Raw genomic sequence first — 12,873 nt, forward strand, 5'->3', positions numbered from 1 at the left:
AATGATAATTTGAAAAAATAAAATACTTTCTTGATTCTTATTTATAAAAAAATATTTTGGTCAACAAAATATGATATATTTAGTTATAAATTTAAATCAAATATATCAACTTTTGTTGTTTTAGATGTCTCTTAAATGTCGATGCATCACACAATGATTGGTGCTATAAAAAGGATTCTTTGTTGAGTTGTCAACGATAGCTGTATTGTGGATATTGATTGGATATTATAGAATCTTAATTTATGGATTGAGAAGTTATATAGAAGAAGATGCAGTTTGACCGAAGAAGATTTTCCTTTTCACCATTTGACGTTGTTTCTTATGTTTGTGACAATTATTGTGTGTGGGGTTTTGGTAGTGGTTGAGAGAACAAAGAATCTTGTATAAGATGTGTTTTTTGTTAGATTGAATGGAATGGTATGCAAAGTGGACCGCCATGATGGAAGCATAAGTAATTAGGATTTGTTTATTGTTTCCATTCTTGAGTAATACTTGGTGCAAGAAACAAATGGAAAGATCAAGTAATTAGAATTCTAATTTTGAATTAGTTAAAATTTATAACTACGCGAAAATAATTCTTTAAACTGTAGGATTTTAATGGACGATGAAGTTCTTCTTCAAGAGTTTTAATTTTGTTTCACTAATTGAACTATATCATTCAAGTAATCTTAAGTTGAATTTGTTTTATTTTATATTTAGATGATCAAGTGATTATACACACACTAACGTGAGTTGTTAATGTCGAGTTTATAAGTCTTAGACTTGACTCATTTAATTAATGGAGCTCAATCTCAAGATTTAGTTTGTTTACTTCATTCAATAGACGTGTTTAACAAAATATTAGATGAATTAAGCCTAAATAGTTTGCAAAGACTAATTTACCCCATGAAATATCAGTTTCCTCTTACTTCTATTTTATAGAGATAGAATTTTTCACAAACTTTTGATACTTTTTAATATAAATAACAAAATACTCTAGTTATAAATTACAAGAGTGAAGTTTTATTCTTACCTCTCACGCAATTATGAAATCCAATTTAGTCCTTTACAAGAAAAAAAAACACTCAAGTTCCCTCTCTCAAGAAAATAAACCGACACAAGCTAGTCCCCTAAATCAAAAAAATTCAACAAACGTGAAGATGAGACATTAACGTAAATAGCTTTGAAACAACTTGACACTCTATATCAATTAGAAGAAATGGTTAAGGAAGAAGGAGAAAGAAGTATAAACTTTCTTATATAATAATTCAAAATATAATTTGGGGTCCAAATTGTTCATGAAATACAATATCAAAATTGTTGTCTTCTACTTTACATTCAGTTTTCCTAGATGTGATAGTTGGTGAAAAAAAGGGAGCATCTATGCTTCTAAAAACTTCAACTTTAGGTGCTTCAAAGTTTGGTCAGGAGGTAAATTAAGTCTAGCAAATGATTGTTCCAGTTGGGATATGAACTTCTCCTATCGATTTGTCAATCTCTGTGTTACTAAGCAAGGTTCCACCCAATGGTAGTCCGCGACTATTCAAAGTCTCGTTCTAGTTTTCAAGATGGGACAAAAATTTCGGCTTTTAGTTTTACATTATTGAAGCATAAAACATTTTGTATCATCTTATCATTTTGTATGTTGGCAAAGGACTTTGTATTTCTTACATCCTTCTTGGAATTCAAGACAGTTCGATGATATTTGTGTCCCATTCGTTTTTTTTTAGTTTGAATCAAGTATCCTGCTAGAAACTACATAAACTATTCATTCGTATTTTTAAGGGATGATTGACTCAAACTTGAGACAACTAATTAAGCTGAAAAATGTTTGTATCATCTTATCTAAATAGTGCAGTTTGAATTAGAGTTAACGTATAACTTTGTCGAACAATTTTTTAAAAGCTTTTAAAGACTTGTTGACTAAAGGGCTCTAACAAGAATATTTTGGATCCAACTACTGTCGCCATTACTTTTATGTCATTCAGCTTGAAACTAGGTCTAATTTTTTGTTTAATAAGGTAAACAAGTATCATTGTGATGAAAAAGATACATGACATTAAAAAAAAAACACTAGCATATGCATGTTTTTTAAGGATTAGGGATAACAATATTCTTTACACTTCAACTTCCCTCACCTCAGTCAACATCAAGAGAAAACAAGATAACAAAACAAACCAAAGATAAATGTAACATATTTTACTTCAAGTTTTCAATATCAAATGTTTGTCATCTATGGAAAATATAGGCATAAAGAAGCTCATTCCAAGTATCAGGCACACCAGGGAGACACCAATGTATGCAATCTGCATAAGATTTTGGATTTGATATTTGCTCTTCTGTTAGAGGCTCCCATTGCTTCCTATAGATAGATGGATGACCTTCTTTTCTGTACTCTGAGAGTTGTGTTATGTTAAGCAATTGAACATTCAAACCTCTTCTTTTCAAATCTTGTAGAACATTTTCCACCACTTGCATCATTTTAGGAACAGAACCATTTCCACTATATCCCTCTTCTTTAATTTGATCTCTTTCTTTGTAACAATTTTCACCCTTTGCTCCTCCCCATTCATGAGCCCTGAAATTATTTTATCTTAGGTATTATAAATCAAATTTGTTCTTTGATTTGATCATAGTGTAATGATAGAGGTATCAATATACACTTTTGTAGTGCTATATGGTCATTCTCTCTCTCTCTCTCTGAGTAATATTGTTAGCGGAATTTCCAACACACTTCCTCATGCTTTAGGTCTATAGTCTACTTCATGCATATAATTGTTAAAAGTATTAGAGTCTATCCTAAATCTATCGTTGAGCTTTCCGCATCGTCCACGCTTTAGGCCCCTTGGATGAGGGAGTGTGTTGGAAATTCCGCTAACAAATACCAATAGTCTACTTCATGCATATAACTGTTTAATTTATTTGTACAAGCATATAATATATAGTTTAATTAAATAAATTAAAGTAAGCTATAATTTATTATATTTAGGTACACATACCTTTGGTGAGTAGGTGACATAGAAACAAAAAACAATTGGGTCTTGTTACGATTAATATGGACTTCCAACCAATCAGACCATGTTCTCAAGGCCATTTCATAGACTCTAACCATTGCTACCTTTTTGTATACTCCATTAGGGCTTCCAAATGACCCCCACCTGCTTGTAGTTAAAATGTCACTATTAAAATCAAGTTGCTAACTAGTGGAGTTAGGATAGGAATCATTCTATATTTGGTGAAAATATTACAACACTATCATATATATATGGTGGGTGGAAATATGGGATTGTTGATAGGCAATTTTTAAGGTGATATGACGTGGACTAGTACTTAAAAATTGTATGAAACATAAAAATTGTTTGAACCTTTAATGACAGTTGACATCAGTTTTTAAAAAGTAACTGTTTATGATTCTCTTTGTTATAATTTATAAGACAATGACCTGATCAGTGTCAATTTAATTTGACAAAAACAAAATAAAACAGGTGATGTGTCTCAACTCAACTTATATGTTTTGTTTTTGTCAAACCGACATCAATCATATCATTGTCTCGATCGTAAAAACAAAGAAGATTGCGAGTTTTTACTTCATAGAGAAAACATCAATCACAATTTACACTAAAAAAGAGTTGTTGATATAGGCAAGTTGATCAAAGAAAGTGAGTTGCTACTTACAAAACATTCATTGCTTTCCTTCTCCACCAAAGGAATGTGTTGAAGACTATAATATCAGCATCAGTCCAATACTTAGCATGTTTCTCAATGGCTTGAACTCTCACAGTCCTATCTGGCACCTTATGGTTCACTGGATCATCTGAATTTGATTCTACAAGTAATGGGGCCCAATAGAACTCGATGGTTGCATTGTATTCCTTTGATTAAATGTGTCAATTCAAAAATTCTTAGTCATAAAACATTTTGTAGGAAAAAGTTTAAAATAATAATCTTATCTTATAAGAATAATTTTTTAAAATTGTGAGTTTACACATCAAATTTTCATTTGTATATAGTATAAGTGAAATATGTTTAATAAAGAGTTGATGAAACTAAATTGATGTATATTTCTATTCCTATAGACCTACGCACTTTGGCCTTGAAAATGTTGAGTGAACCATTGGCAATGGTTTGCATGGATTTGAGACTTGAGGGAATTGAAGATTCAACAAGGCAAACCATTGAAACCCATTGTCCTCTGTTGAGTGAATCCCCAACAAACACAAGCCTCTTGTTCCTTAGCCTTTCAAGCAATGTTGTGGCATTGAACCTTATATTAACATAAAAAAAGTAAATAAATTTCAAGAAAGCTCAAAATTTTATATAACCAAACTTAATTATGTAAAAGCATATCAAATTCATAGATACAATTCAAATAATTAAAATATGTTATGAATAATTGTCTCCATATTCTCATTTCAAATATTTTCATGGAAAATCAATTTAGGTTATATGGTGCAGTTTGTTTAATTGGTTTAATCACGATTAAATAAGATAACAAATACAATTTTAAGAAAGTATTAAAAAAACTTATAAGTAAAAAGTTTAAATCACACTACCGTACAATGCAGATCAAACCAATTGGCAAATTGATCGATTCTTGGTTTAACAAGTTAAATTGTATAATTAAATCCGGCTCAAATTTTAAAATATTTTTCTGAGCTTTTAAAAAAAGAATCACACAATCAAAGGAACTCGACAATTGGATGAAGACTAGACTACAACTCGTATTTTAATATTACAAATGAACTTTATAATACATTTCAAAATAGTGTTATCTCATCAACATTGATGTGGTTTATAATACCTTGGTAGGTCACATTGATGAGGCTTCCACCTCCAATTCTGGTAGCTAAGATCCTCCCTTCCAAACTTCTCACAAGCCAGTTGATCAGACATGAACTTGCACTGTTGTTCTTTGTAGAGTGGATAAGATTCATTGTCAAAAACCCACTCACCATCGAACAAGTTACATTTTGACATTGATTCAGAAGTGATAGTCTTTTCAAGAGACCATTGTCCTCCTTCTTGTGTTAGATATATGGCAGTGACAACTAGAATAGTTGTTAAAAATGCTACAAGAGAATGAAAAGTGATTCTGATTCCCAAATTGGTGTGTAACACTAGTATTTGGTGTTCCTTAATTGCCATTTGCATTTACCTCTTTTGGTTTCTCTTGTTACCTTAGCAATGTCCTTTTTTTAAGCTTCTAGCAACTGGTTGGTCAGAAGTTTATTATCATCATGCATATAGTGGATTTTATACAAGATGTGTTTTCTAAGTTAAAAACAATCAAACTTATCACCAACTTTTGGCTTGAGTTTAAGTAAACAAGGATCTTTTTAAAAAAAAAATTCTAAAACTTAATACTCTAGTCTTACACTATCTTTGATTTAGTTGAAAACAGAAGGAACTTAGAAAAAGGAGTGAACAAAGAAAATGGATCCATTCCAATGCAATTGGATTCCAACATTCATGGTCATACATTAATGGTTGTTTGATTTAGATCAAACGACTTATAGAATATTTGAATTTTGATCTTTTAGAAAATTTAAAGAATGAAACTTGAAATCTAGACCGTTTGATTTATATTCATCCGCAAAAAAGTAGTGTTTTAATTGAAAATGAAAACTGAATTATCTTTCCACTTCACGTAACCAATTATTTGCAAATCAATGTATATATGAACCAATTATTTAGAAAAGTAATGTGTTTCTCAGATTCCTTGCATGTGGTTCAACTTGTCACATAGGGAAAATCTTAGTTTCATCATTATGCTAATGAGTTAGAGATTATTCGAGATTTATGCAAAAAGATTAGACAATATCTCTTCATCACACCCTTCACGAAGGGAATACTTGTGCAGATGTGCTAGCAAAGTTGGGAGCTATTAACGTAGATCCTCTATTTGTGCTTCAAGAGGCAGTGAACAAGGTGTGTTCACATAAGACTAGGAACTGATACTATTGAGAGTTAATTTCCTTTCTTGACATGAATGCCTCCAGATGTAGGTGACGTAGCATCGAACCGGATTACAAAATCTCTTGTGCTATTTTTTATCGCACTTTACTTTATTTCTGTTTGTTGTTATTGTGCTGCAATTGTCGTACTTGTTGTCCATGACATCGCGTAGAACATTTGTCCTACGTACACATTGTCCAGGACATCGTGCATAATATCTATCCTACTGAGAAAGAATTTCAGGTGGGATACTTGTGTTGAATGAAATTTTATATGGGGATATCAGATTTGTACATGTTGGTCACACCTCGGGAAACCCTCCTAGCTTCTGAAAAGGTGGGAAACCTGGTTGCAGACTTGGTCCAACGGACAGGCAGCACCATGACATTATCAATCAAGCTACTAGCTAGTGACCATGTGCAGCTAGCAGGGGACCCCAATATAGAGCAAATCTTTAATGAGGCTTTGAGGAAGGGCCAGGGGGTGGTAGGGGTTGTGCTACCCAAATATGGCTTACTATATTATCTTAGAGTTTGTTATGTTTTGATGTGTGTGGCTATTATCTTAGAGTACATGTTCTAATGTTAGATTACTTCTATGTGTTCCTTGCTCAGATTCTGAGTTAAACACATATTTTAAACATTCTGTTTATAAAATCAGAAACATATCAATTATAATGAATCTTAGAGCACCTAGCTGGAGTGTTAAAAAATGCATCATTTTGCCAAAATTACTGCTGGAGTGCGCCAGCTTGAAGAAACCATGCCTTCAGAAGGCAACGGTTCTTTTGATTAGAAAATGAATATAAAAGTAGCCCTTCTGCAATTCTGTACAATTCTGTACTTTTTTCTTTTTCCATTTGTTTGTCATTTTTATAAATTGTGTTCACTTGAGAAATTAGACTCATTTTTTCTCTCACAATTTTCTCTCTTTGCTCTTATTTTTACACACAATTTCTCTAATATAATTTTAACTTCACAATTTTATTTCTTTGGTTTATGTCAAACGTATCCCAATCATTTTTTAATCATGTAATGTTATTTATTTTTATGGTTTTTAATTATGCAAGTCATGAATTTAATGTTAATGTTTAATTTTGTAATAAAAATTTAAGTTCTATTTTATTTTAAATTAATTTCATATTAATATTAATTTAAAATAATATTTTAAGTTGTAAAAAATTAAATATGAATATAATATTAATATATGAGGTAAAGTTATGGGATTCAATATGGGTTGTTTAGATTTCACCATTGAAGTAAAAAATAAATGAGTTGTTTCAAAATGATGTGTCTCAATGGGACCCACAAAATAACCATTTGTAAAGATCACCATTGGAGGTGCTCTTAGTGTGGTTAAGAATTGGTTTCATTAGGGATCGACACAGTTAGTATTCTATAACCTGCAACATATATGTATTAAATATGTCTTTGAATTCTATATGTCGAGCCAGTAAAACACTTGATTTTATTGTTGTTGGGGTAAAATGTGACTTTTTGCAAAAGTTATTGGTCTTATGTGTCATGTTTGATATCTCTCTGATTCTATATTTCAATGTTTCATAAATACGATTCGAATTATAGAATTTTTTGGTTACAAAAATTTTAAGGCGAGGGGATGGTGCTCCAATCCAAGACAGAGAAGACATTCAGACTCAAAGAGCATTTACAAATGTAATTACATTTACCTCCCTCCAAAGTCGAATTACATTTACCTTCGGGCTCAAAAATTCGAATTATAGAATTTGAAAGAAAACTATATAAATATTTGTTAAAACACCCGGGAAGAGGTGACAATAAGAAATTACTCTTTTTTTTTTTTTTTTTTTTTTTTTTTTACCTTATGACTTATGGTACCTTGTTTTCGTACTATGTATATATTTACTTAGAGTGGGACATAGACGATCAGTTATATATATTGCCATGTGAAGTGAAAACGATATAAAGGAAAAAAAACCTTCAATATCAAAATATTCAATTCTGCCAAGAAAAAAAAATCAATTCAATGTTCAAATATTCAATTCAAAACCCCAAAAGTGGACAAACTAAAAGGTTATGGTGCTTTCACCAAGTGGATCATTAATTTAATTAATTTAAAAGCTTCTTCTCTCTACACACGATCTTGTCTATTTCTTATCTCATGTTGTGTTTCCTTTCTCCCACTTGCTCATCAACTTGCACAAACCGACGATGTAATAATCGTCATTCACACTCAAACATAACAAACATGTTCATAACCTTTTTTTTTTCTTTCTCTACTTACCTATTTCTTCAATGCTTCCTTTTTATTCCATTTATTTCTCTTTCCGTTAGTCACGCACAAATTGAATTAAAAAAGTACAACAAGTTGAAATTAAATAAACTTGAGTGTGCGCAAAACTATATAATTTACTTGCTTCTTGTTGCGCATTTAATAATGTTTTGATGGACCACCCAAGTTTGCAACTTGGAACTATATAAATATATATGGTCGAAAATACGTAAGATTTGATATATTACAGTTTATTTTACTAATAATAATATTACTTAACGACGTGTTGGTTGGTAAAAAGTATATACTCTTTAATATTCCAGCTAGTTTTTATTTTTTATTTTGGTAAGGTTGTCTATCTTTTTCTTTCATGTTCATAAACTTATTAGTTTAAAAGGTTCAAAGTATATAGGCTAAGATTGATTTAAAAGTAACATTACAAAAGTAATTTAAGGGAGAGAGACAAACAAAATCTTAACAAGTTCGAGAGTAGAGGGTTTAGAACTTTTATTAAGTTTACATAAAATTCATAACATAATTAACCACTATTTTATGTCTATAATCAAACAAATCAATTCCTTAATTTTTTGAAAAGAAATCATTTCCTTAATTTAAAAACAAAACAAATACCTCAAAAAAAGACATCAATTAATTTATAAAAAATACCCACCCTATTAATTAGTGCAATAATTATATATCTTCCTTCTGCTACCACCACCTTCTCTTCCACTAGCTCAATTTTGAAAAAAGAATTAGCCCCCATAAGATAAGATTCAGATTCTCTATATTCGTCTTGCTATGGTTTAACTGTTACATCCAAAGAGAGAGATCTCTTTATCTCTTTATATCTAACAAGTTAAGTATTGATTTTGAACATAAATATATACAGAATAATACCTAATTATACCATGTTGTATTTTTCACTTGTGAAATTAAATCAAGAAACAATATCCCTCAAAACAATTAAAACAATAAATCAATAAGTAAGAAAACTTGATCATGCAATTTACCAACTCATGCATTACACAATCTAGTAATAATAATCACAATATACACAATACTTAATTAACAAAATTACCAAGAAAATTATATTATAAAATTATACAATGTGAAACAAAAAAAAAATCAGGAACAACACTTGTTGTTAATGTTTTCTGCGGTTTGTGCAAGTGACTGAAGGTTACACCGAACAATTGTATCAACAAACACGTGTGTATCCTCTTTGGTATTTTCCGACGGAATATCCACCACATATGACTCAACTATCACCGTGCCGGAACCGTCACCCTCGGCGGAGGGATGGAGTGTAGTAACGGAACGGTAGTTAGCAAGCTTGTGATCACCACCAACAACACTAAAACTGATGACATGGCGCTCCTCATCGAGGATCTCAAGGCGTTCGGTGCTGCGGGCAGCAGGGAGGCCAGATATAAGGTTGACCTCCCTGAGTGTTCCCACATCACCGTTGCCACCAACGAGGTTACAACTCTTGATGAAATTTTTGTAGGCTTGTGGTTTGTCGAAGCGGCGAACCACTGACCAAACGGCTGTGATGGAGGCGGTTGTCTCTTGGACGACCGCCGAGCATAATTGGTCGGATGATATGGAGTGTGTGTGATAGTGGGCTATAGTGTTAGGAATGGTGCTGGTCACAGGGTTGATGAAGAGGGTGTTGTTTTCGCAGTGGAGGTCGTGGTGGTTGGTGATGGTCGTAGTGGTGGTGTGGTTGATCCTGTGGAGGAGAAGAGAAGACTTTGGTGGATTTGGAGGCATTTTTTTTTTTTATACTAATTGTATAATACAGAAAAATAATTAAAAGAAAAGAAGTAATGATAAGATTTGATGGATCTTGTCTTGTTATAGTTTGAGTGGTGTTATTAGAAAGGGTTTTGAAGATGAAGATGAAGAAATGAGAGATTTTCTGGGGAGGGGTTTGGGTTTGGGATGTGATTAGGGTTATATAGTAGTAAGTCCAAGCTTGGAGAATGCAAGTTGGACGTATTCTTTTATGGCTTTGAGAGAGAGAGAGAAAGGGGTTCAATGAAATTCATGTGGGGATATTAAAATAGGGACCAACTTGGCCGACATCAATTTACCAAATTGGGGTTTTGTGTATCTCAAATTTTGTGTTGTATTCTTTTGTAAATTAAAGTATCTTGCTTGTGGAATCAAAAAACCTATTTCATTATAAATTTGTCACTTTTTTCATTTCAATTTCTAGTCAAAATTGTAATATTGATTTTTTTTTTTTGTTGTGTCCGGGATTTAAATTCTGCACATTGCATATATTATACATTATAAATTAAGAATATTTTCTATTTAAATTAGGGTGTTCACATTCAAATTTATCTAGATAAAAATTATAAACCGATTTAAAAACAATTAAATGCGCTCAAAACAAAATTTAATTAAATTTATTTTATACTATATTTTAAAACCCTGCTTATAGTATAAAATTTAATATTTATTTTATTTTTGAAAGGAATATTTATTTTATTATTAGTATATATGAAGTGTACTGTATTCATTTTTATTGATACTAAAAATATAATATAGAAAAATAAGGTGTTGGTGATGGTGGTTCAGTATGGGTTGGAGGGAGGTCATGTGAAGGAGGGGGCCTAAAGCATCGTTATGGTGGAACAATAGAAGCGGTGATAGGATGAGGCAGGCGTGAAGTTACCTCGATGAAAATTTGGTTAGTGAGGTTGAATACGGGACTGCACTATTTTTTCGTCACAACCTTGGTTGGAGGAGGGTCCTTTATGTTTAAGATTTAATAGGTTGTTGAGTTAGCTGAAAATTGTTTTATATTTGTGGCAGAGATGTGTAGTTAAGGTTGAGATGTTGAGGATGATGGGTGGAGGTGGCATAGAAATTCCATGTTTGGGAGGAGGAGAAGATGGAGGATGTTGTGTGTTGTATACCATTTACGTGCAAGATAACATTTCAGATAGTTGAGATTGGCAACTTGATCTAGGTGATGGTCATTCTATTAAAAGTTTTAACTCATACGGAGGTGGAGGTTACAAATATTAGGGCAGCTACGCTGAAAGTTTCTTTGTTTTCTTTGCAACTTTTGAATAAACAGAATTCCAACTAAGGATAATTTGTTATGTCGTGGAATAATGCATGATAGCTCTAGTCTTTTCTTGCACGGGAAGGTGCGGATCAGATGAATTTGTTGAACTTTTTTTTATTGTGAATGGTTTGGTCAAATTTGGATCTTAATTAATTTTAAATTGGCTTGGTGTTTCTAATGTTCTTTCTATTTTTTTTTTTTTATTCTGATCATGCTACTTGGTTTACTGGTTTTGTTATGTGCTCTAAAAAGATACAATCAATCAAGTGTTCATCTTATTTGGCTTCCATGTGTTTGAACTTTTTGAAAGGAAAGAAATACTTTTTTTTTTTTTTTTTTTTTTTGTAATTTGGAGGTTTGGATTCATGTGTTTAAGGTGAGACCGGTGTTTTTTTTTATTTTTTTTTTATTTTTTTATGGCTTAGAGGTAAGTTTTGTAATTTATCATTTGATTTTCATGTTTTGTGGAGAAATCTCTTAGTTTGTCTTGGGATGCTCACTTAGTGCTTCAGTTGTTTTGTTTAGCCGGTTTGGCAGGATGATGATCGTTTGATTTAATTTCATTTTACCTTCTTCAAAAATAAAGTGTTGTATTCTTTTTTTTATTTGTTGATTTTTTAAGACAAATAATATATATATTTTTTAAATAATTGAGAAGTACTACTATACTTTTCCCATCAATTAGAACACTAGGTAGTGATGACAATGCTCTCTTTTCGACATGCACTATTTTATTTGGGTGAAATACATGAGTTTCACTAATTTATGGGGACCTTAATTCTAAAATGGTGGACATCATTTCTAAAATGATGAAACTCAAGTGCATTTTATCTAATAATAACATGAGTATTGAAAAACGAGTGCTAAAGTTTGTTTTTTTTTTTTTTCTTTCTTTTATTTTACTAAAAAAAAGCACTCGTTCATTCATTTAAATTGATAGAAAATACATCGAATAACACAAATTTAAAATTGTTAAAATCGAACATGTTTATTCTGTAAACAAACTAACAGTGTACATGATAACAACATACAACGGAACTAAATGCTTATAACTATGGCAAAACCTACAAATACGACGAAATAAAAGTTATGGAATATCCAACCTCTAGATATCAAAGCCATTGATTGGCGCCGGCACCGGATCAGAGTTAATTTGTCGATTTGAACAAAACAAACACCACAACAACATGGAAAAGCAAAACAATGCTATAACAAAACAATAAAAAATCAAACATCGTATGAGATGGTGAAATCATAAAAGGAAAAGATAAATATATGTGAAAGCCAATTATTTAAATAAAATAAAGAAAAAGAATCTATATGGATGATTTCATACGAATAAATTGACCCTAAATCATTTCCACTTGAGTGGATGAAGAAGGAAAAGCACGGAAGAATGCAAACCGAAATAAAATTTGAAATACTTTTTTTATATATCAGAAATTTATTTCAAGCATAGGCCAAAATCCCTGCCCCCTCTTTTTGAGCATGTGACATGAGATTCATACAAACATATATGTGTTCCCTCTTGCATCTGTGAGACTGGCCACAGCTATGATTAGTTGTTACATATGTGATGCACCACAAAACTTGCCGACATCTAACCT

The 12,873-nt window shown here is 31.5% G+C and overlaps 2 protein-coding genes across 2 annotated transcripts; both read right to left on the reverse strand.

The window, feature by feature from the left end:
- Window positions 1-2,015: 2,015 nt before the first annotated feature.
- On the reverse strand, window positions 2,016-5,207 carry LOC11414531 (protein trichome birefringence-like 34). Its single transcript, XM_003604505.4, has 5 exons — window positions 4,781-5,207; window positions 4,066-4,243; window positions 3,655-3,851; window positions 2,979-3,137; window positions 2,016-2,557 (listed from the first exon to the last, which is right to left on the reverse strand). Exons 1-5 carry the CDS (start codon window positions 5,128-5,130, stop codon window positions 2,209-2,211), a joined length of 1,233 nt encoding a protein of 410 aa, XP_003604553.2. The 5' UTR covers window positions 5,131-5,207; the 3' UTR covers window positions 2,016-2,208.
- Window positions 5,208-9,164: 3,957 nt separating this feature from the next.
- Window positions 9,165-10,218, reverse strand: LOC11413056 (abscisic acid receptor PYL4). Its single transcript, XM_003604507.3, has one exon. It carries the CDS (start codon window positions 9,955-9,957, stop codon window positions 9,310-9,312), a length of 648 nt encoding a protein of 215 aa, XP_003604555.1. The 5' UTR covers window positions 9,958-10,218; the 3' UTR covers window positions 9,165-9,309.
- Window positions 10,219-12,873: the final 2,655 nt, after the last annotated feature.

Source organism: Medicago truncatula, chromosome 4, assembly GCF_003473485.1.
Source record: "Medicago truncatula cultivar Jemalong A17 chromosome 4, MtrunA17r5.0-ANR, whole genome shotgun sequence".
Classification (NCBI taxonomy): Eukaryota; Viridiplantae; Streptophyta; class Magnoliopsida; order Fabales; family Fabaceae; genus Medicago; species Medicago truncatula.